This window comes from Lynx rufus, unplaced genomic scaffold (genome assembly GCF_022079265.1).
Source record: "Lynx rufus isolate CCGP_SWC_20201006 ecotype Redwood Valley unplaced genomic scaffold, mLynRuf1.p SCAF_8, whole genome shotgun sequence".
NCBI lineage: Eukaryota > Metazoa > Chordata > Mammalia > Carnivora > Felidae > Lynx > Lynx rufus.
The window spans coordinates 41757606-41782675 of record NW_025814896.1 but is presented as its reverse complement, the minus strand read 5'-3'; the positions used below and the strand labels follow the sequence as shown (position 1 = coordinate 41782675).

The following is a 25070-nucleotide window of genomic DNA, read 5'->3' as shown; positions in this document are numbered from 1 at the left end:
TAATCTGGGTTCCTCCTAATGGCATCTCATCTTTCAGTGCAGTGGACTAATGGCTGGGGGAACAGTAGCGTATCCCGGGGCAAGGGGAGGACAGATACTGGCGATGATGAAGGCAGCAACCTACTACGTGCCTGACCTTCTGCCTGGGATTTTTCTGAATCTCTTTCCACCGGTTTTGTCTTTGTGACACATACTGTCTTCCTTTCTGGTGTTCATGAGGGCTGTGGGATCGCTGTGGAGTACACGCTTGGCCTCAGACCTTTCCTCTCCTTAGTAGTGTGAGCTTCCCCAGGTCCTTCCCCACCCCCACAGCCCTTACCCGCCTTCCTCTTGCTGCGGCTGTCCCCTGCCTTTTCCTTGTCCCCAGATTTAGCCCTTTAATCGCAGTGTAGTGGGCTGCCCGAGAGTTTGCATGCCTGCCTTGGTGGGCAGCTCATGATGCCAGCGGTCTGGGGGCGAGGTGAGGGTGGCCCCGGCAGCTCCCCGTCTCCCCACCCCCCACAAGCTTTCCCTGGGTGCTGCCCAGTCTGCAGGGCAGAGCCCTGCCACTTTCCTAGTTTGGAGACACAGTGTTTCCTTTTCATCTCTTCTCTTGTTTTTCATGCTTTTGAAGGGGAACAAATAAAGCTCCGCCAAAATAAATATAATTATTTTAATGGAGGCAGTATTTTTTTTTTTTTTTTTTACCTTCAACCAGAACTGTTCCCTCACATCTTATCGTTTGTAGAAAGGTTATTTTCTGGTAGAATCATACTTTCCAACACGAGACACCCTCTCCATGAGAGTTATAAGGGGGAAATCATGGCCCTTGTTCTTTATGAAAATGAAAGTGTAAGGAAAGTCATTTTTCCCTCGTTACTGAATCCCAGTATGTTGATAATTTGTATATGAATCACATTTATCTGAGTCACTCTCGAATTTAGTTACTGTAAGGAATATAGAACTTAAGGAACTATGATTTTTAGAAATGTAGGACACTGCATTTCCTTTATCACAGGTTACAAAGGCAATCAAAGAGGACATTGTCCCCCGCCTATGATTGCCATTCACTGTTCCTGACAGTGTCTCTCATGGAAATCAAATCTAGACCATCTGCTAGATTAAAAAATAAGTCGATAAAAATGAAAGTTTGTGAATATAAAGAACTTGAAAAGAAATAAAAACGTCCAGCGAATATAATTTATCTTATTTACAAATTTCTGTTTAACATGAGGAAACCAAGCAAGCAAACAGAAGATGTTGATGTACGTCAGACATGAGTAGAGAAATCAGGGACAGTTCGGAACCGCCCCCTTTCTAACCCTTTCTTGTGTTCTTGTTGGAAATGTTACTTTTCAGACAGTAACACTTTCGGCAAAATGGAAGAGTTTTTCTTTTTTGTTTGGCGTGTTTATGTGTGTTTGTTTTTTGTTTGTTTGTTTTGCCCATTTGTTTGTCTGTTTTGGCTCTCCAGGCACTTTATTTAAACTGACCAGTGGCTTTGTTGATCTTGGTAAATTATCCTTTTTTAAAAATTTAAGTAATTCACAATCCAGCCATGAAACCTACGGAGGATTGCTTCTGCTGTCTGTTTTAACAGAAACGAGGCAGTCACTTTGTTCTTGAAGAGAGAAAAAGTTCAGGTTTCTTCTTTATATATATATATATATATATACATATATATATATATATATATATATATATGAAATTTATTGACAAATTGGTTTCCATACACAGGTTTCTTCTCTTTTCTAGAGCTCTAAACTCTTCTAAGGATTTTTATAATGTTGCTGGGTTTTTTTTTTTAATATAATTTATCATCAAATTGGTTTCCATACAACACCCAGTGCTCGTCCCAAGTGCCCTCCTCCATGCATAATATTACTGTTTTAAGAACGAAGCAGTAATTCCTGTCTCCTTCCCCTAGTGCAGGCAAAGACTGTGATGGTCCCTTTTCCTTATGGAGGATGGGCTGATTCAGATGGCCGAGTGTGGCTCTATGTTCTGGGTCAACAGCTGTTGGTTCCCAAATGGCTTCCTGCATCACCTGGCCCCCATTCCCAACTCCTCGGCTGTTTCACTGTTGTATACTTTTTAATATTAGATACTTCTAGTTTAGTATTATTTTTGAGTAAGAGAAATAGCCTTTGAAAGAATATCGGGTTGATATAGCCCACTGACAGTCCATCAAATGAGAATACTTACCCTTGGCAGGTAAAGCAGATGGAAATGTATCTTTGCCCTAGTGGTCGCTTAAAAATGTCAAAGTTTTATGCAGGGTTTAACCAGATGAAATTGCTGATATTCAACCATTTTTAACTTATGAAATTGGCAATTTCATCTCATTTAGCCTAAGAGCTTATAGATAGCAAGGCTTAAACACCGGTGTTAAGATTCTCTAAAAAGGAGAAATGAAGGTCATTTCCATTCTATCAGAAGGAAGAGAGTTGGAGAGCTGTTTCTGATGTAAATATAATTATTTTAATGGAGGCAGTATTTTTCTTTTATACTTTGTCTCACAGCCTTGCCTTTCTACTTTAATTTGCTCTGTGCCCCAGCCCCACCAAAAGCACATGGACCCACTAGTGTGCATTTCTATCATGATTCATACTGGAATTTCTGCCCCCGTTCCTTCCTCTCTTCAGCTGTGTATAAGGATAGCCACCGTTATTCCCAGTTTTTATTGTGAGAGGAGTAAGCTGACAGGAACGGACTAATCTCATAGGACCAATCCCAGGATGGACTTCTGGGAGCCTGCCTCCCAACCCAGCCCCTTTCCTGTTACCCCCACTGCTGTTGCTCTCCTGCATGTTCCCATTCCCTTGTTGGGTACCAGTCTTCATGGGGTTCTGTTCACAGCTCTTGGGACTGTTGGCCACTGCCTAGCAGCTATACATCACTCTTCTGGTTTAATATTCTTAAGAAGGGGTTACTTTTTTTCTTCTGAATCCTAGATTCCCAAGGACTTGAAAGGGGTTTTTCTGTACATTGCAGGCACCCTCTACAGCACTGTTGTGAAACACTCAGAGTCAGCGCTGATTCCTTGTCTCAACTCAGCCACGCCATGACTATTTAAGTCTGGAACTAACTGTTTCCTGGTCTCTGAAGTTAAGTGGTTGAATATTATAGTCCTCTGATTATATGCCCGAAAGTTGTTAACAGGTGTCCTTTTCTTCTTAAAAATCTGAACGACAGCATTACACATACTTTATACGTGCCTGTTTCACAGGGTGGTTATTAACAGCACAAAATTTTATCCTCCCTCTCAGAATAGAGTATTGCTGTTGACAACGAGGACAGCTAAATGCTTGCTCCCCACCCGGTTCAGCTGCCTCAAGTCCTGTTAGTGCCCCATTTCTGATTGAGCACACAAACGTGACTATAAATTTCCCCTGACAGAAACCACATCACCTCATCAGCCATATAAGAAAATGACAAAACAACCAACTGTGACAGCATGCCTGCCAAGGTTTCAGCATCAGTGCTGGGGGGAAACACACTTGTACAAGATAAAATCGGGGCTAGATAAAGCCCAAAAGACAAGCTCTGGTGTACCTGTCTTCTCGAAACTGCAACAGCTGGGAAGTGTGTTTTTGCCAGCGAGGCCAAGGTTCCAGAAAACCCTTTGCTCCCTGAAGCCACATCACCAGTCCAGGGATGGAGAGAGGGTCCAAGAGGATGTGGCATGCTGCTTTTCTTGTAACGAGCAGATCTCTAGCAAATCGTAACAGTAGCTAAGGTCCATCTGTCATTATTTCACTACATCTTCACAGAAACCTGGGGAAGTTTAGGATCGTTGTCTGCCGCCTTTCCGCAGGTAATATTTAGGCAGAGAGAAACACAGCCAGTCAGCTAGATAGTGGTCAAGCCAAGATTCAGACTGGGTGTGCCTTACCTCAGTACCCAAGGTCTTTCACTTTACCTTGAACTGATTTTAAAGCTCCGTGTCATCACCAAAATTGGAACGTGGTGAGAGTAGGAGGAGAAGAGGTGCTCCATGCCACCCACCCCAAGTTTTCTCTGCTTTGGTACAACGCTAGAGTGTGAAAGGAGTAAACATCTTCCCAACCTCAGTTAACTTTAAAAAAGGACATTAAGTCATCAAAGATACCTTGATGAGAGTTAACAAGGAGAATTGCTATTAATAAGAAAACAGAAGATACCTTAGATACCTAATAAAAGATGACAAAAGAGTTGAGCAGACAATGACCAACCAGATGATCAGTGAGCATGTGAAAGTGACACTCTAATGTCATTAGTCATTAGGAAAAGGTAAACTTGAGCCACAGTAGAGATCACTGCCCACCCAATGGAATTGCAAAGACAAACCAGAGATGGACCAGATATTGGCAAGGATCTGAAGCAACTGGATCTCTCAGTCCCTGCTCATGGGAGTGTCAGGTGGTTAAACCACTCCAGAAAACCATTCGGTAATTCCAACACAGCTGAACACTTTCATACCCTGTGACCCAGCATTTTTATTCCCAAGACTCTGACCAGCAGAAATCCCTGCATATGTTCATCAGAAGGCCTTTGGGAAAATGTTCATAGCAGCACAATTCCTAATGGCCCCAAACTAGAAACTAACCAGTAGCCCAGTAACACAAGACTATTAAACAAATAAATGGTGGAATGTTCGCATAATGGAATACTGTGTAGCTACAAGAATGAGCAAACTATAGCTACACACAGCAAGGTGGATGGATCTCACAAACATGAGGTAGGGTGGTGAAGGCAGACACCAAGGAGTTCATAAAGCTCAAAAATAGGCAACACTGAGCCTCACTGTTAGAAGTCAGTCAGGCTAGCGTCAGTCTTTATAGAGGGCGGGAGAGCAGGGCTGCGAGGGGGTGCTTGGCGGGGCCTACGGTGCTGAGCATGTTCTCTTTCTTGATCTGGGTAGTGGCTTCAGTGTGTTGAGATGTTGAAAATTTACCAAGTTCATTTATGTGCACTTTACGTATATTCTTCTACTTTAATACTGAGCTTTTCAAGCACTAAACATATAGGCACCGGTTCTTAATTTTTGACTGCCACCGTGGTAATAAAAATTTAAATCAACTAAGAGATTTACATGTGTATAAAACAGGGATTTTGTGACACACTGTGACATATGTTTTGGAAGAAACGTTAATTTTTTTCTTGATAATCCTTCATCAGCCTCTCAGTTTGTCTGAACCCGACAAGGTGAGGAAGGCAGGAAATAGTGAATTTCACCAACACCAGCAATTATTGCTCCGCTTAGCATTCATTTGACCAGAGCAGCACTGGCTGGTCAGGTGCTCATCAGATTATGGAGTTCTTTCTTGCCTCACGGCCTACAATAAAACTTATCTTTTTATTACGATTTTAATACCTCCAAGAAGAGAAGCACAAAGAAAATAACCATGAAATCCCAAGACCTGGCTAAAAACAAATCCTAAGCCTTTATTCTCTAAAGAACAAGGAAAAGATTCAAAGAGAGGTCCTCCCTTCACACGGGAATTCTTCATTTGTAACCATAGCTATAAAAAGGCAATATGGAATGTTTAAGGAACCTGAACAATGGTCTCAGAATGTTTTACAGAATGTTCCAGTACTGTGCAAGGTAAGTGTTCATTCCTAGCACAAAAATAATTGAATTCTAGCGTGAGGAGGGGACTAAAAGAACAAACTTGCATTTTAACAAATAAAACTTGGGAAACACCCATCTGAGACAAAATATTGGGACTAAGACCTGTCCTTTCTCTGAGTTCCCATCATCTCTCCTCCTCATTTGGCCATTGTGGAGTCCTACCCTGTCCGTTCAAGGTCACGCAGTAGGTTAGTGACAGAGTAGGGGAGGACCTACCATCTTTAAATTTCCAACCTCTTCCTCTTTTCACCCCATGATAGAGACTGCAGATAATAGATAAATAAAAGCCAAAGGTTGTAGGTATGATATTAATGCATCTCTTATAAAATATGTATTTCAGCTTGCTACCCTTGAGTTCCCTCCAAAGAAACTATTTGGAAACAAGGATGAACGAGTGATTGCTGAGAGGCGAAGTCACTTAGAGGTAACAGAATTAAGCTTTGCTTTCTCCGTATAGAAAATTTGCCATCTGATTGACCAGTGAGAATTGTTCCTGTTATACAAACACTATGGCTCTTGTTCACGGATGTGAAGGTGTTGTTTCATTAATAGCGGAGGTGGCTGCGGAACATCGTAAAGTAACGACATCGGTTTACTTAAAATGTCCGTCCTTAACCCCCCTCTGGTGTAACAGAATGTTTTTCCGGCTTTGAAGGAGATCACATTTCTTCTAAGGGTTAGGAAGCAGGCTGTGGGTGAGAGCTAACGATTCGCAGAGACAGATGGTCTGTAATACAGATTGAGGTACAAAAGCTTGCTGCAAGAAGCTTGAATTAATTAACTGAAGATAGATAGTATTGCATTATTGTTACTTTTTTGAGAGAGTTGGAAGCAAAAAGACACATACCTATTTTGGTCATGGTGAGGCTTTGTTTGACTTGTTTTAATTTATTCTTCTGAGCCAGCTACATATAGAACTTTGGCTCAGCACAGCTTGTTTTTCTGAGTGCCTCGCTGCCAATATACATTGTTGACTGCCTCGCTGCCAATACACATTGTTGACTGCTTTATGTAGTTTGTATTCCTTTTCAAGATAGAGTTGCTTATTTGGTTGGAATCTAACGCTGAGGCTGAATCTAGGTGCTAAGGCACGGTCATAGGTATCCTGGGTTGTATCTCCTGCCGTTGTGCCGTTTTGCCTGGCTCGTGTCCCTTGCCACTGAGGCGGGCAGGATAAAATTACAAATAGCTGACTACAGTCTCATGTCAGCAAGCTTTCATGGGGCCTCTCAAATTCCTCTGTGCTACTTATTTAAGAGGAATAATAATAAGACCTGTTGCAAATGAAATCAAGTAAGAGAAGGCCCAAGAGAGCCCCTCCTGAATCATGAAGTGCTACATCAAAATTAGGTTCTATTCTCATTCCTGGTGACAGCCAGTTTGAAATGACTGCCCATGGGATCCACTTAATGCTAGTGAACCAAGGATTAGGGAAACATCCAGAGGCTGGAGGGTCCAGTGAGAGCAAAAGAAGGGGAGAAATGGGAAACTAAAATTAAAGATTAGGAGATTGTGGTCCATCAGGGCAGCTTAGAGTTTTGAGATCCTCATATAGAATCACCCTGAGGAAAGAAGGATTTTCAGGGTGTAGCAATCCTTCCTGGCATTTGAGTTATACTGGAGGAATGATGCGTTTGAAGAGGTCCTGGGTCTATGAAGTCTGAGCTTTGAATGAATCATGGTAGGTTTCTAAAAATCATCTATGAGTTGGCATGACCCTGATACCCAACTGAAGGGCTTGCCTTCAAGGGAAAGGTCATGGTAGTGAGCCTGCTTGATCAAGTTCTCTTAAAGGTTTGCTTTGTATCATACAAAAAAATGTACAAATAATGATAGAACTGGTGATGGTTTATTTATTTTTTTACCTAACCTTTACCCCCTTCAGTTATCTAGACTTGTTTTTAATGGAAAGGTGGAGCATGATAGCGTATAAAAACAAGTTTATAAACCAACAGGAAATCGACTATTATCTTTCCTAGCTTCTCAGGGCTCCTGTTGAATTCACACAGCGCCCGGCTGTGCCACTACAGATTGGGCATCTTGTGTGTTGAGTATTTGTGAGCTCTGCCCTTGGTGACTCCTGTCTTTCCATTCCAGGTTTCAGGGTCAGAGCACAGCTCGGGGGCCTCTTTCATTCCTGGTATTTAGGTGGGCCCATCTTTGTTCTTTCTGTGCCTCCCACCCAATCACCTAGCCCTACTAAGCCATCAATTGTTAATGAACAGAATTCTGTATTGATGTCTCTACCTATACAAGGAGCCATTCCATTGCCTGTGACTGTTATTTACCTGTGGCTTTAGCCTTTAAAGAATGGATTCCATGCCTCGTAGAAATAGGCACATTTTAAATTAAATGCATTTTCCTCATGCTGACGGTTAAATCTTAGAGTATTATGTCCTTTTCAAGGAGCAAGGATAATTCAGTTTCACTTTAGTGGAAAATTAATCTGAGATTCTTGAGTTAATTTCCCACGACTATTGTATCTTTTTTTTTTTTTAATCTAACATCAGAAGCCACCATTTGATTTACTGTATTTTCATGTGAAAATTAACATAATTACTTTCCCTGAGTTTCTGTTCGATTTAATTCAGTATACATTTACTTAATTCCTAATACATGCTGGAGACAGTGCTAGGTATTATATAGAATAATTTCTTTCCCTCTAAGAGCATATATTTAAATTCCTATATGAAACTTTACCTAGAGATAAAACTAAATACATAAATACGTACAGAAAAATGGATTTCAGTAGACTACCTTTGTGCTAATACGCTCTATATACGTAGTTTTGCTCAAACGAAATTATCTGACAATTTTTTAAAATCCAGAAACGCAACTTTATAAACCTCCTCACCCTAAGTAGGCTGTATAAAGCGGTGTTTTAAGCAGGCATTCATTGGGCTTTGATCTGCCTTTCTATTAAAATAGTTCCAAGATTTAGAACTTGTGTTTAAGTTTATAGGCAGAAAATATAAAATATTTTCATATTAAAGACATAGACACCACGCTGGTTCTTCCCAAGCTATGTAACCTGTTACAGTACTTATTTGTAAAAATGATGGGTAGTAACAGGAATTTCTAACCGTCATGAGGTGTTTTGGAGGTTGAGTTTCTTACTTTGGAAAGAATGATACTAGCTGTGTATGTGGTGGTGGTGATGATGGCAGTGTGGGAGCCTGAGGGTTGTAGCCTGGTTATATTGCACCATAAAAGGTAGAAGTGAGTAAGAAGGCGATGATGGTCGATGGAGGGGTATAAATATGGCTTCCAGTGCTAGCTCTCACTGATAAATTTGTATGTGGCCCACCCACACAAAGTTATTGGGCCAGCCCTAGTTTATACCTGGAGCCCCATTTTCCAGAATCTGGCCTGCTATTGCTTTGCATCTCAAGCTCGAAAGCTGCCCAGCACTTTTGCTCACAAAGAGCCATAGAATCTTTGAAGGTTTGTAATGTGGTTTGTAACATTGCTTCCCTTGAGGCCCTGGAGGAACCAGCACAGTGTAGGTGTACGTGTCCTGGGCAGACCCTGCCATCAGGCAGTCAGAGGATTATGATGGCAACACTCCCCATGTGTGACATGCTTCCCAGGCTCATACATCCCTTTTTGTAACTTGGACAGCAGCCCAGGAGACATATGCTGGCAGGTAAGATAGTGGAGGTGACAGGAAACGAATACATCAGTCTCCACCTGATGAATTATTTTGAGCAGAAAGGTTCTGTTTACTGTATTTGAAACCAGGTACCATTAATATTAGGCTGAACCATAAGAAACTGCCATTGTTGTAGGTCAAAGTGACAAAATATTGGCAGAATCCTCTGCTTTCACATAATACTACTGCTGTCTTCCATTTACCTGGGCATTCCCTAAGTACCAGGCATAAACAAAATGCTCATATGTCATCTTCTCCCCCAGTTAGCTTGTGAGGTGAGCTCTGTTATCATCTCCATGTTGTAGGCAAGGAGATCTAGGAGGAGGAGGGGGACCAAGAAGGTCCTAACACCAGTCACTGACAAAGACTCAGCTCACACTACGGCGTCTTTCAGAGCAAGCCCCTATAATAATCAGCATGCTCGAAGTTTGGAATGGAATGGAGTCTTCCTGTAAAGGAAATGTCTTTTCCTTTGAGAAGCATCATCTTCCAGCATTACACCACAGTGTTAACTAAGATCCATTGCCTCATTATTTATTCTTAAATACCTTTTTTTTTCATTCAGCAAGTATTGAGCACCTACTCTGTGCCAAGCAGTGTTCTACAAAACTCTAGAGCAACACAGTGTTTCTCATCTCTTTTTTCCTCATCTCTTAATTGACCCTGACTATAGGAGTGACCTCTCATTATATTTTTGTGCAAGGAAAAATACTTATCATAATTGTTGATTTTTAAATATTCACTTCATGGCTCATCAAAGGTTCTGAATCTCAATTGGTTATGGCTTTATTTTTAAATTAGAAAACATTTTTTTAATGTTTATTTTTGAGAGAGAGAGAGAGAGCGAGAGCACGCAAGCTGGGGAGGGGCCAAGAGAGAGGGAGACACAGAATCCAAAGGAGGCTCTAGGCTCTGAGCTGTCAGCACGGAGCCCGGTGTGGGGCTCAAACTCACAAACCACAAGATCGTGACCTGAGCCAAAGTTGGACCCTTAACCGACCGAGCACCCAGGCGCCCCATGGCTTTGTTTATTTTTAAAGCATATGTCTACTGCTTTGTCAAATCATTACTATGCAGATTTATTTTCTACATGAATTGCCAAAGAGTATAAACTTAGAATATCTTCAGAGATTTTTGTGACTTTAAATATTTTATGCAAATATTATATGTAAAAAATATGTAGTACGTTATTATATGTATATCCAAATGGCTATCAAATTGAGTTCTAGTAAGAAAAATGTGGTTGGCCTTAAACACGGCTCTAGGATATACTGCTTCTCAGGCTGCAGTAGTAAAGAACCACTTATTTATGCTCTGTCATTTATTAGTACTTTTGCAAAATGAATGAGCATTAATTACTAGAAACATGAAATGAAAAATGAAATAAAAGGGTCATATAAAATGCAAGCATAATTATTGAGCTTACTATATATCGATTCAATAGACATAAAAATACTGTTAAATTGCAATACAGGTGTCCAAAACACATACCACATTTTGAGTAGCACTATTCCGTAATGTCCAGGAAACCTCCCCTCCACTTCTGTTAAGACTCCTGTCACTGTTTTGCTTGTACCAAGAGACAGGTTTATGTCCCAGACCTTCCCTGTTGTACTCTTTTCAGTTCCTTGGAGGCAGCAGAATTGCCATCTCATTTGATTCTTAGCCTCCCATGATATTTTTCACATGCTTCACAAATCCATTGAATTATTCAATGAATATCAGAAAATCTGCCCCCATTACCCCCAAATTAATGAGTTTTGTGTTTTGTTTTTGTTGATTGGTGAGAGGTACGTTTTTGGTTACTAATTTCAGGCAACATCATCATCTTACTTGGAAACATTTCTGCTAATCATCTTAACAGTCTATCATTTCAAGGAGTAGTCTGTAATTAATGAAAGTACGTGAAATCCTCTAAAACCATAAAGCTTTCAAGAATAATACAGCCACCTTTGGAAGTAAGAACCTGAGAGATTTCTAGGAAGTTTTCTTCAAAGTACTAAAGAGCATGCAGCAAGCCCAAGGCAACTTCTTTTTTTCTTCCCCATTTTCATCTCATATTCTAGGGCCCTGTTAAGGATAAAAAGTGGTATAGTTGCTAAGCATGTGGGCCCTGGGGCAGATTATCCTGGTCTTGAATCCCTGTGCCTCCCCTTTGGAGTTAATGTCACTGCTTCAGTTTCCTTCTCTGCAAAATAAGGATAAAGAACACCACCATCTTCCTAGAGTTGACCTTAGGGTTAAAGGGGGTCATGCATGTAGCACAGACTCTAGTACAGAGAAGAACATTCCAGAGTGCTGGGCAGTCCAATGATGACAGTGAAGATGGGGGTAGTGGTGGTGGTAATGACAATGACAACAGTGATGGAACCTTTGAGGCATGTTTAGATGTGCTTGAAGAGCCAGAGAAGGACAAGAGAGCACCGCCCTTCAGCAGCCATAACGTGTAACAATATGAGTATCTCAGTTTGTCACATCTACTTGGAAAATCAATGTCTGAGGGCAAAGACGCTAACATTATGTAAGTATTCTTATTCATGGTGACATCTGGATATCAGGAATCTCTTGCTTTAATGCCGGCCTTTCTTTCAGCCTGTAAAATTATACTCTGAAAACTAGAACTGGTTTTTGATGATTTAATCGTGGTCAAGCTGTTATTCATTGTGAAAGAGATAAGAGGCATAGGATCATTATGAAATGAGCACACCTCCTCCACATTTACTTGGCTTTTATTCACAGCTGGTTAGTTCTCTTTGCATGTTTCCTGGGTCATTGGCTGCAAGACTGCCCACTGTGGAGTCCCCAGCTCACACCTGATGCATCTTCTGAGCTTCTTCCCCTGAACAAATAGACACAGGTCAGTGCCTTTCAGCACAGACACCCAGAAATATACCTCCTTTCCAACAGTGTTAGGTTTAGTGGCTCACGGCACTAAGGGAGAACATATATAATGGGAAGTACGGGGGGCATCCCAGCAAAAACATGTTACAAAGAACTTAAGGTAGGATTTGAGCTTGTTTTAGGTGATTTTGGGGAGTGTAAGAAAGTGGCGCTTTGCTCTGGACTGGTCTCTAGGCTGATTCTGTGAGTGTTTTAATAATTCTTATCTAGAGGGCAAGAAGAAGAGAGTGTTGTTAAAACTGTGATTGATGCGGCACGTGGGTGGCTCAGTTGGTTGAGTGTCTGACTCTTGATGACTTCTGATTTTGGCTTAAGTCATGACAAGCCCCTTGGGATCAAGCCCCATGAGATTTTCTTTCCATCTCTCTCTGCCCATTCCCTGCTTGCGCACGTGCGCTCTCTCTCTCTCTCTCTCTCTGTGTCTCTCAAAATAAATAAATGTTTTGTTTTTTTTTTTTGTTTTGTTTTGTTTTTTTAAATTTTTTTTTCAACGTTTATTTATTTTTGGGACAGCGAGAGACAGAGCATGAACGGGGGAGGGGCAGAGAGAGAGGGAGACACAGAATCGGAAACAGGCTCCAGGCTCCGAGCCATCAGCCCAGAGCCTGACGCGGGGCTCGAACTCACGGACCGCGAGATCGTGACCTGGCTGAAGTCGGACGCTTAACCGACTGCGCCACCCAGGCGCCCCTACCATAGTTTTTAAAAAACATTTATTTATTGGGGCCCCTACCATAGTTTTTAAAAAACATTTATTTATTGGGGCCCCTACCATAGTTTTTAAAAAACATTTATTTATTGGGGCCCCTACCATAGTTTTTAAAAAACATTTATTTATTGGGGCCCCTACCATAGTTTTTAAAAAACATTTATTTATTGGGGCCCCTACCATAGTTTTTAAAAAACATTTATTTATTGGGGCGCCTGGGTGGCGCAGTCGGTTAAGCGTCCGACTTCAGCCAGGTCACGATCTCGCGGTCCGGGAGTTCGAGCCCCGCGTCAGGCTCTGGGCTGATGGCTCGGAGCCTGGAGCCTGTTTCCGATTCTGTGTCTCCCTCTCTCTCTGCCCCTCCCCCGTTCATGCTCTGTCTCTCGCTGTCCCAAAAATAAATAAACGTTGAAAAAAAAAAAAATTAAAAACTATGGTAAAAAAGCAGTCAGTCATGTTAGAGTAGGGAACTATTTGGGCATATTCATGGTTTGTACAATGTTCATGTTTTTGTCTGTGTTTAGACGTGATAATGGAGCGGTCTTTGTGTGGGGGCGGGGAGGGGAAGGGGAGGCGCCTTCATGATCAGAGTAGCATTGTCCTGTGTTAGTATTCTTTGAAGTTGTTTATGGTTGACAGGAGAATGCTACAACTTAGCTGTGAGTACCAGGCCAACCCCTAGCTGTTTTTCTTGCTTTCTTTCTTTTTTTCTTACAATAAAGGGATGCCCAGAGTTACAGGTATAATCTTTCTAAATGGAAACAGTGCACTAAATGAAGAGCTGTTTCCAAAATAAAGTCTTGATAGTTCAACTGCCTTAGCTACCAAATACAAGTATTAGTGGTGATTGTCAGTACTGATGCCACCACTACCCCCCACTGCCAAGAGTCACTTTTCTGGCTTATGGTGCCCGCCACACATACAGTCTGGTTCTCCTCTACCTGTTCTACTTTAGTTTTATGTTAGCTTCAAACCTTAAATTTCTAACAACAGAATCATTTGTTTAGACGTTTTATAGGTTGAGCCCTGTCAATTTCAAAGTAAATTTCAGGAGGTAAAAATCCTTAAGTTTTCTCACTCATTTAGCTATCTTAAAGATATCCATCAGTTCTGTGCTTAATTTAACATCTCTTCCGTCTACGTTCTGCTGATCTCGCAAAATGGATAATTGTAGAACCATTATTAAACGTAAATGTAAGAAATATTTCACACAAAGGACCATTTTCTTCCTCACTAATTTTTTTTTTCCTTTTGGTTTTCTGGTTGTTCACATTAACTGTTTTCTGTTATTAGTCCACTACCATCATCGTCAGTAGCAAAGCATTTTTGAAGGGGGTTAAGTGGCTGTCAAGTGCATTAGAGGGGATGGAGCCAGTTTGACAGCTGTTTCATCTTGATGCTTCGTGGAGTCAGAAGAACTGAACAAGCTGTGATACTGGGGCTAAGGTTAGGGAAGGAGACAGCAAACTATGTGATATTGGAATCATGCAGAAGGTTCTAGAGTCAGACCTGGGCTTGAAACCCAGTGTCCGTGTGAACTTGGCAAGTTTCTTCTGTCTCTGAACTTCAGTTTCTTACTTACTAAGTGGCAGAACTAATATCTCTACTCTGTAGAGTTATTGGAATTACATGAGAAATCGTATATACTGGGAGTAAGCCACGCCATAACGTGTGGGGAGAAGAATTATGAGAAAGAATGAACTCCACAGGTAAATTGCCAGTCAAGAAGTCATTTTATGTGACAAAAACCCTTATCCTATCAATTTAAGTGGTGCTTCATGGTCACATCAAAGATCGTGAGTCTCCAACTGGAAGGAAAATCCTACTTTGGTTTCCATGATTAGTTGTTGGTTTAGGAAGCCAAGATTAAATGTTACCCAAGAGAGTAAAGACTTTCAAATCCACATGGAGGCCTGGAGCGGGAAAGGAAGCACCCCCATACTGCCTTCAAACAGTTTTATTCTCTTGACATTTTTCTCCCTCTCTTCCTCCTGTTCTTCCTACTCCCCCACACCCTCAAGGCATCCTGTATGGGGCAATGGCTAGCAACTCAGGAACTCAAAACACAAAGTGGAAAACTTGTTCTCCATCATTGGGCTTGTGACCTAAAACTCTAAGCTGGCAATCAGGATCTCCATTTCTTTATTGATTATGATTAAGTCAGCTGAAACATCTCCAAGCTTGGAGCATGTCCTTCAGTTCAGATGTGTTCTCCTCGGAGAGACCTGCCTCCAAGTGGAAGCAGCCTTGACCCATTAATCCCCACCATATCCCCCTATAGTGTCTTGATCACAACACTTAGTAGCAGTTGGAGGGAACTTTTGTCTGTTGGTTTGGTTTTTAAATGCTTTGTATTTTACTAGAAGGTAAGTTCTGTGACGACAAGGATTCTAGCTGCCTTGTGTATTTGTTTCCTCAGTGCCTAGAACAGTATCTGGCCCTTAATAGATTCTCAGCAAATGTTTGTTGAATGAGCAGTTAAAGCCATGCTGAACAGTATATGCACATATTTGTTCTGAAAAAAATTTTTTTCTTTTCTCAAAATGGGAGCATGTGCTTGAACTTGGGTTTGAATGCCAGCTCTGCCACTTTGTAGTACGCCACTGGGCAAACTCCTTACCCACTCTGAGTTTCATTATTCTCAGTGTAGAATAGGATCAAATGAGAACAGTATGTACCTAATAGAAGGCATAACCCATAATACGTCCTTAATTGATACAGGATAATGGTTAAAAATGTACACTATACAGTCCAGTAAAGCTGTTTGCGAATCCTTGCTCTGCTGCTTACTGACTAGGTAACCTGTCAGGCTGTCTCCTCATCTATAAAATGGTGATAATAATTGTACCCACTTTGTATAATTGTGAGGGTTAAATGAGATGATTCATATAAAATACAAAATACTTGGGTGCCAGGTACATAGCAACCCCTAGAAATGATCATTGTTTTTGAAAATGTTGCTACCTCGTAGTTGCCGTATAGTGACTTATGTAGTAAGTATACTTTTATAATTAAACATTTAAAGTCCCTAATTAATGTCATGGGACAAAAAAAAGGAAATAAAAGGTCTACCTATTGAGAAGGAAGAAATAAAGCTGTCTTATTCACAAATGACATCATTATCTATGTAGAAAATTCAAAATAATTGACTGAAACACCTTTTGGAATTGATAAGCCATTATGGCAAGATTGCAGGATACATTAGTTAATTGCATTCCCCTATACCAATAATTAACAAGTGGAATTTGGAATTAAAAACACAGTGTAATGGGGCACCTGGGTGGCTTGGTTGGTTTAGCATCTGACTATTGATTTCAGCTCAGGTCGTGATCTCACAGTTTGTGAGTTTGAGCCCCACACTGGTCTCTGTGCTGACAGTGGAAAGCCTGCTTGCATTCTCTCTCTCTCCCTGTCTCTCTGCCCCTTGCCGCCCCCTCCCCCCAAATAAATAAACTTAAAAAAAAACACAGTGTCATTTACATTAGCACCCACAAAAAGGAAATGCTTAGGTAAAAATCTAACAAAGTATGTATAAGGTCTATATGAGGAAAACTATAAAACTCTGATGAAAGAAACCAAAGAACCAAATGAATGAGGTATTTCATGTCATGAGTAGGGAGACTCAGTGTTGTTAAGATGCCAGGTCTTCCCAACTTGATTTATAGATTCATTGTAATCCCAATCAGAATCTCAGCAAGTTATCTTTTGACTATGGACAAACTGAAGTTTAAATGGAGAGGCAAAAGTCTGGAATAGCCAATACCATATTGAAGGAGAACAGAGTTGGAGAACTGACACTACCCAACGTCAAGACTTACTAGAAGCTACAGAAATCAAGACAGTACGTTATTTGCAAAAGAACAAATAAGTCAGTGGAGCCCAGAACTAGACCCACGTAAATACAGTCAAGTGATATCTGACAAAGGCACAAAGGCAATACAATGGAGCAAAATAGTCTTTTCAACAAATGGTGCTGGGACAACTGGACATCCACATGCCAAAGGGGAAAATAATGAATCTAGACCTAGATCTTACATCCTTCACAGACAGGAACTCAAAATGGATAGTAGATCTAAATGTAAAACAACAAAACTCTTAGAAGCTAGCATAAGAGAAAACCAAGATGACCTTGGGTGTATGGTGATAAACTTTTAGATACAACATCAAAGGCACAGTCCATGAAAGATATAATCGATAAGCTCAAAGTCATTAAAATTGAAAAATTTTGTTCTACAAAAGCCCACACCTAGAGAATGAGAAGACAAGCCACAGACTGGGAAAAACTATTTGCAAAAGATATCTGATAAAGGACTCTTACACAAAACAATATAGTGAGCTTTAAAAAGTCAACAATAAGATGATGAAAAACTCAATTGAAACATGGGCAAAGACATGAACAGACACCTCACCAAAGAAGATATACAGCTGGCAAGTAAGCGTATAAAAAGGATGTTCATCAACATCATGTCATTAGGGAATTGAAAATAAAAAAAAAAAAATGCTATACCTCTCCACACCTATGAAAATGGCCAGAATAAAACACTAAGGACATCAAATGTTGATGAGGCTGTGGAGCAACAGGAACTCTCATTCATTGCTGGTGGGAATGCAAAATGGTGTGGCCACTTTGGAAGACAGTTGAACGTTTCTTATAAAAATAAAGACAGTCTTAATATTCAATTTAGCAGTTGCACTTCTTGCTGCTTACTCCAGTGAGTTGAAAACCTATGTCCTCACATACACTTATATGTGAATGTTTATAGCAGGTTTATTTATAATTGTCAAAACTTGGAAGCAATCAACATGTCCTTCAGTAAGTGAATAGACAAACCATGGTACACGAACCAAGAGTTAAATATTACTCAACCCTAAAAAGAAATGAGCTATCAAGCCATGAAAAGACATAGGGGAACCTTAAATATATACTACTAAGTGAAAGAAACCAATCTGAACACTATATACTATATAATTCTAACTATGTGACATTTGGAAAAAGCATAACTTATGGAAATGGTAGAAAGATAAGTGGTTACCAGGGGGAAGGGGGAAGGGAGGGATGAATGGGTAGAGCACAGAGGATATTTAGGGCAGTGAAACAACTCTGTATGATGCTATCACGGTGGATACATTATTTGTTTGGCAAAAGCCCACAGAATACACAACACCAAGAGTGAACCCTAATGTAATCTATGGACTTTGGATGATGATGATGATGATGATGATGATGATGATGATGTGTCGGTGTCATTTCATTGCTTTATGCAAGATGCCACACTCTGGTGTGGGATTTTAATAGTGGCTGCGGGCATGTGAGGGTAGGGGTGTATGTGGGAAATTTTTTTACCTTCTTCTCAATTTTCCCGTCAACCTATAACTGCTCTTAAACATATCACCAATAACAAATTACAAATAAATCATTATGCAATCATCATACATTTATAATCTCCTTTCTTTCCTTCTTTTTTTTTCCTCATTCTTCTTTCACTTCTACCCTCACATCCTCCAATTTTTCCAATGTCCCTTTATTGCTTTGCTAAAGAAAAAAGAAGGAAGAAAAATGGATGGATGGATGGATTTGACATCATTACACGTTTTTCTTAAGAGTATGAGGTTAATCTGTTAAAAGAAAGGTAATCATCCTCTAAACAAATAATATTTTTCATACGTATTTTATCCACTTTTAAGCAAATGATAATTTATATTCCATTAAGATTGGCTCATGCCTTACTCTGAAACTTTAAAGTCACTATTTTGTCTCTTTACCAAGCACCATTTTTCTTCACTCTTTCTTTCCAAACTCAGATGTCTGTGTATATGATCAGTGCTTCTCAGAGTCTGCAAAGTAATGAGGTGCCTATCCAGTGGACAGCCTTCACAAATTAAAACATTTCAACACAGAAACCAAGAAGGAAATCTCTTGTAATTGGATAAAATAAGGTTAAAGGCCACTTGGAATACTGATGTAATTGACAAATAGTTGCAAAGATCCTTTCCCCCTATAATTTTCATATATTACTACAAAGACTTTTTCACATTGATATTAGGTTCAGAAGACCTTTGTGCTCTTCTCTCTTGTAGTATCACTTGGGATATTTTAGGTGACCTATTATTACATTTAATTACAGAGTATAATTTGTAAAGACTTTTTCCTTCAAGTGTCACTTTAAAAAAGTCTCAATAGAGGTTGCCCTTTCCTATACCTCTTAACTTTCCACTGTACTAAAACTAAATGCCCCTTCATTCTGTCAACTTAATGTGAAGATCTAGAAGGACTTGAGCACATTCATTTTAGCATCAAAATGTGTCTAGAATTTCCCATGGGAAAGGAGAAAACATCTTTATTGAAGGACATCGCCCCAGATCTCCTTGGTAATCTTCTTTGGCAATTCTTTCCAACCCATTCTGGTTCAAAAGAGGAATTAGGTTTACCTAAGAATATAGTGTTTGTTAATATCAGGTGTTAAAAGAATTCTTAGTATCCAAGAATGTAATCCTGGTACATTTGCACATTTCTGCTCCTCCAGGGTTTATGCAAACTATCTTCAACTTTACAAACATTGATGCATTAAAGAAACTTTGAGATATCATGACATAGATATTAATGGTCTATTCTACCTCCTGTTTTCACTTTATTTCTTATGACAATATTTATGAAACCTCAGAAAGAATAATGTAATGAACCCCTGTGTGCCCTCCCATATCATTCAACTTCAACATTTCATTAGCATGTGTCCAGTTTTGTTTCATTTCTACCCTTAGGCATGGCATTACACACAATTTAAAGCAAATACCACACATTATATATTTTAACCATAAATATTTTAGGATGTACCTCTTAAAAAGCAAGATACTCAGGGTGCCTGGGTAACTCAGTCGGTTGAGCATCTGACTCTGGCTTTTGGCACAGGTCATGATCCCAGGGTCTGGGGATCGAGCCCTATGTTGGGCTCCATGCTGATTGTAGAGCCTGTTTTGGATTCTGTTTCTCCCCCTCTGCCCCTCTCTCCCACAAGCACATTGTCTCTTTCTAAAATAAGTACTTAAAGGGGCACCTGGGTGGCTCAGTTGGTTGAGCGTCCGAACTTTCATTCGGGTCATGATCTCACAGCTCGTGGGTTCGAGGCCCCCATCAGGCTCTGTGCTGGTAGCTCAGAGCCTGGAGCCTGCTTCGGATTCTGTGTCTCCCTCTCTCTCTACCCCTCCCCCACTCATGCTATGTCTCTAAAAAATGAATAAACCTTAAAAAAATTTTTTTTTAAATAGGTACTTAAAAAATCAAGGCACTCTGTTTTTAAAAATAAAATCATTATCATCACACATACACCCTAAAAATTAGCTAATCTTTCAAAATAAATAACCAGTCATTGTTCAAGCCACATCAGTCTTTTTTTTTTTCTCTTCAGTAGATGAATCAGGACCCAAATTATATCCATACGTGATATTGGTTGATATACCTCTAAAGTGTATAATAATCTACAGGTTTCCCTTCCCTCTTCTTTTTCTCACCATCTGTTTTTGATGAAGCCATACCATGTATCCATTAAATTCCTACATTTTGGGTTTTGCTAATGGCATCCTCGTGGTGTCATTCACCATGCTCCTCTAAACCTGCATTTTCTGAAAACCAGTAGTTATATTGAGAGGCTTGATCTAGTTCAGGTTTGATTTGGTGGGGGACAAGAACACTATATAAGTGGTGCTGTTCTGCCCATCTCAGAGGAAGCATGTCTAGTGGTCACTTGTAATCTTTGGTCTTTATGAAAGCAGTGCACTGACAGTGACAGTCATTGCCTGTGAATCAGCATGGCTTGTCACTCAGTTGAATGAGACCTGGGGGTGGTAATGAAACTTGTATGGATGCCCAAGACCTGGACACCAAGCTTAACAGTGAAATCTGGTATTAAATATATTTGTGAATTTTACATTTCTACATACAACTCATGGTATCGAAATAGTGGTGTTTTTTGTTTTTGTTTTTGTTTTTTTTACCACTTCACTAATCTGGCGTTTGGAAACAAGTAGTTGGGGTTCTCCAGAGAAACAGAGCCTGTAGGGTATGTGTGTGTGTCTGTGTGAAGAGATTTATTATATGGAATTGGCTTATACAATAATGGAGCCTGAGAAGTCCCATGATCTGCATCATGGTAGAGACTGGGGACAGCCAGTGGTATGGTTCCAGTCTGAGCCTGAGGGCCTCAGAGCCCTGAGAGCTGCTGGTCTAAATTCTGTTCTGAGAGCCAGTAGTCTTGAGACCCAGGAAGTGCTGATCTTTCCATTCATGGCCACCGGCAAGAAAAGACCAGTGTCCCAGCTCAGTGCAGCGAGGCAGGAGATCCCTTGAACTCATGGAAGGCTCAGTTTTCTTGGTTCTGTGCAGGCTTTCAGCTGATTGACCAATGCCACCCACATTAGGGAGGACAGTCTGCTCAGATCGTACTCAAATTGTACTCAGTCTGTGTACTCAAATGTTACTCCCACCCCAAAACACCTTCACGAACAAACCAAAATGTTTGGCCAAATATCCGGGCACCCCATGACCCAGTCAAGTTGATGCATAAGGTTAACTGTGACAGAAGCCATTCTGTTCACCCCAGATGCAGCTGCAATGGTAATTTTTCCATTTGTTGGGCTTTTGATATTCTAATATCAGCCGCAACTACAGTCCCACCTCATGTGCTGTCCTAGCAGTAAATCAGTAACATCTGTCATCTCTCCAGGCCCCTTGCTCATTTACAAGGTGTTTGGGGCTTGACAAATACCTAACAGAGATTCTCCAACTCTTTCCTGTTTATAGAAATAGCATCCGATGAAAGTAACGCAGCACAGCTCGAGATGGCAGGCTTAAGAGCTGTGCATGCTCTGTTCGTGGAGGTCAGCATACCACATTTTTCATTTCCCTGGTTTCTTTTAGAAGCAAAATGAAATGAAGCCTGAACATTGCAGTGTTAAACAGCTGGAGGGTTGTTCCTGCTCTCCTCCTAGATACAGCGCGGCATCGCTATTTGTTTTCTTTTATTAAATGTCTCATTGCCTCTGAAACAGAAGTAGAAATCACAAGTGGCATGGACCAAAGGAGCCTGCAGCCTAAGCTTACTTCTCTGTCGCCCATACCTGGAAGTAACTTGCCTGCTCGTTCGAGACAGATGTCAGCTTCAGGTTGCTACTGACCTTATTGTTTACTCTGCTTAATTAAATACCATTTTAATATTTTCTCATCTGCCTCCCTTACAGCTCACATTCATGCTGCGGCACAACACGGGTGAGAAGGAAAGGTCTTTTAAGCCAGAGCACTTAATTAGCTTCCAGGCCCCAGGGGGAAGCATTGCATAGAAATACAGCTAAAAGTAGGGAAAAGGGTAGCCATACCTGAGATGCAGCAGTTGATGGTTGAGAAAACGCTGACCACCTTCTGATGATGCCCATGTTATTAAAATTGTTTTGGGGGTGCTGGGTGTCTCAGTCAGTTAAGGGTCTGACTTTGGCTCAGGTCACGATCTCATGGTTCATAGGTTTGAGCCTCACCATGGGATCTGTGCTGACAGCTCAGAGCCTGGAGCCTGCTTTGGATCCTGTCTCCCACTTTCTCTGCCCCTTCCCTGCTCGTCCTCTGTCTCTCCCTATGTCTCAAAAATAAATAAACACTAAAAAAAAATGTTTTTGATTGTTTTGGAATCAGTGACCATTTTGAATCCCGTATATGATGGTGACATGTTTGTATCATCAATTTCTGCTAGTATCCCTGCTTATTGGCTTATGCTTGCTCATGTCTGCCAGAGGCTACTAATTTTTCTCTTCCCCCTTGGTGTAAATCAAAGAATGGCCCCAACCCCCACCCGTAAGGTTCTTAGTCCCTTCCAGGCACTGTCAGGTGACCATTTAGTGCCCCCTGACTGTATTGTTTTACATGCAGTAACAATCTTGTTAAGACTCATTGGAGGAGGAAATTCCTCATACATTAAGATATTATTATAAAATAAAATGTGGTATAAGATATAGTTAATAGATTTAATTATAGATTATATTATACAGGTATAGGCATAGCTATAAATATAGTTATATAGGTATAATCTAGAAATAGATTATAGATGTATATGGAGATGTCAATAGATATAATTCAGTATTGTGTATAGATACATGGAAGTATTCATATAAAATAAAAATCTGTTCTTGTTGTAAAAACATGCAACACAGGAGTTCCTGGAAATGACGGCAGCATGGCCCAGTTCCCTTAGTGCTGGCCGCCATTCCAGCTTGCTCCTGGGGCGATGCCACAGTCCAGCCCAGTGGATGTTAGCTAAGATATGGGGCAGGCTGGGAGCTAATTTGTAGCTGTTTATCTTCTGAATGCTCTGGAATCATTCTGACCATGAACTGACTTAGGCCCAGTGCATGAGCCACAGTCACCTCAGTCTTATCACCTAAGGTTGCAATAAAACTTGCATTTTAAATTCTTTAAAAATGCTTGTTCATCCCTAAGAAGATAACGAGTAAGGTTTCTGTGAATCAAAAAGTCCTCATCAGAAAACCAAAAATGCTGAAGACTAAGAAAAATGCTGGGGAGGGAAGAAGGCTGCTGGAGCCAAGAGCAAAGACGACCCCCACCCAACCCCACCCCCATCACCCTGGCTGGCTTCCCAAGCTGGTTAGCAGGGAGCACTAAGCAAAGGACTCTCTCTTCACATCTAAAGCTGGGATCCCCCTTAATCACCACCAACCCCAGCCCCATCCTGTAGCAAACACATGCTGTGTGCTGCTCTGTGACCCTTTGACTTTCCCATGGTTCTGGCCACAGCCCTGGAGAAAAGCCGTACTATGTGCTACAGCGCCCCAGGGCTCGCTCGCTCTCTCCCTCTCTCCCTCAGGCTGCAGCCTAGTGGTTAGAGGGAAGTGAGGCCTGCCTCAAACAGTAAGAGACGAAGTATGGATAAATGTGCCTGCCTCCCGTCATTACAGATGACTCAGAAGCACAGTCTACATGTCTCTCGAAGGGTCCCCAGCAGGACCAAGTGCTGCCCTGGACAGTAACCTGTGCATCGACAGCCCTCTACTGGCCACCTCCTTTTCCCACTCTGACTTTCCCGCCCCTTTACCTCTGCATCCAAGATCATCTGTATATAATCTCCCTCTGTCTCTGCTTTCACAGGGTCTCAAATAGAGGCATTTGCCCAGAGGTCATTGCTCTTACAGTTGGGCATATATCCCTTCTGACCATTTTTCCAATGAGAGAGAGATTTTAAAACTTTTTTTTTTTTTAAATCAGTGCCAATTATGGGTATGCTCAAATAGTTGTACTAGGCTTTCCTGGAAAGCAGTTTTCTGCATCCTGGGCATTCCATTCCCCTTTCCCTAGCAGCAACCTTTGCGATACCTTTTGGCATTTTCTTACAAACTAAAATTGCATTTGTGTATTGCTTCCTTTTTTTTTTTTTTTTAATTTTGAAAGTTTATCTTGAGAGAGACAGCGCGAGTGGGGGAGGGGCAGAGACAGAGAGAGGGAGGCAGAGAATCCCAAGCAGGCTTTTGCATCATCAGCGTGGAGCCCGACGTGGGGCTTGAACCCATGAACTATGAGATCGAGACCTAAGCTGAAACAAAGAGTTGGACACTTAACCGACTGAGCTCCCCAGGTGCCCCACCATTTTGATTTTTGGTCCTCTGTATGTGACGTAATACTTCTCTGACCCTTACAAAAGCTCTGTCTGTACCCAGGGTTCTGAGCTTTCCTGGTTCTACTTTGGTGAACAGCCCCTCAGTTCTGCTGGTTGTTCCATGTACATTCTCTCTCTTGTGTCCTTTATTTCTTTTTAGGAGATTTGTGTGATGATTTCCTCCTGTCAGGGTTTTTCCTCTTATTTCTTTCTGGAATACCATTTGTTTGTGTTGATCCCCTGGTCTTGTCCTCCTTGAATTTTCCTGTCTCTTATATTTGCCATTTCTTTCTGTCTCTTTCTCCTCCCCCCTCCCTCCTTCAGTCGGTCCTTCTCCGCAAAGTGTTTGCGAAGCACTGCACAACGCGATCTTTTTCATTCTTCCTGACCTTGTTTTAACATTGTGCTTATTACTTTTGCACCTTCTCATGCTGTTACAAGCCTGAAGGCCTAGCTTCTTCCTGAAATGATCAATTATATTTATTTCCATTGACATCTGTATAGCTCCTTGTCATACATTCCTTTTGTTGCAATAGCCCAGAAGACATACACAGAATTCTTCTTGTG

General features: G+C 41.0%; 1 protein-coding gene across 6 annotated transcripts in view; it reads left to right on the top strand.

Annotated features, from left to right (window-relative positions):
* The window catches only part of KIF16B (kinesin family member 16B), a 289874-nt gene that overhangs the window by 249772 nt on the left and 15032 nt on the right, over nt 1-25070 (top strand). For 5 of the 6 annotated variants that reach the window (XM_047067541.1, XM_047067539.1, XM_047067538.1 and 2 more), the window contains one exon: nt 5934-6017. In XM_047067541.1, the coding sequence (XP_046923497.1) occupies nt 5934-6017 (84 nt within the window). Of the gene's footprint in view, nt 1-2973; nt 4879-5933; nt 6018-25070 lie in introns of those variants that run through there. The other variant, XM_047067542.1, reaches the window with a different exon arrangement.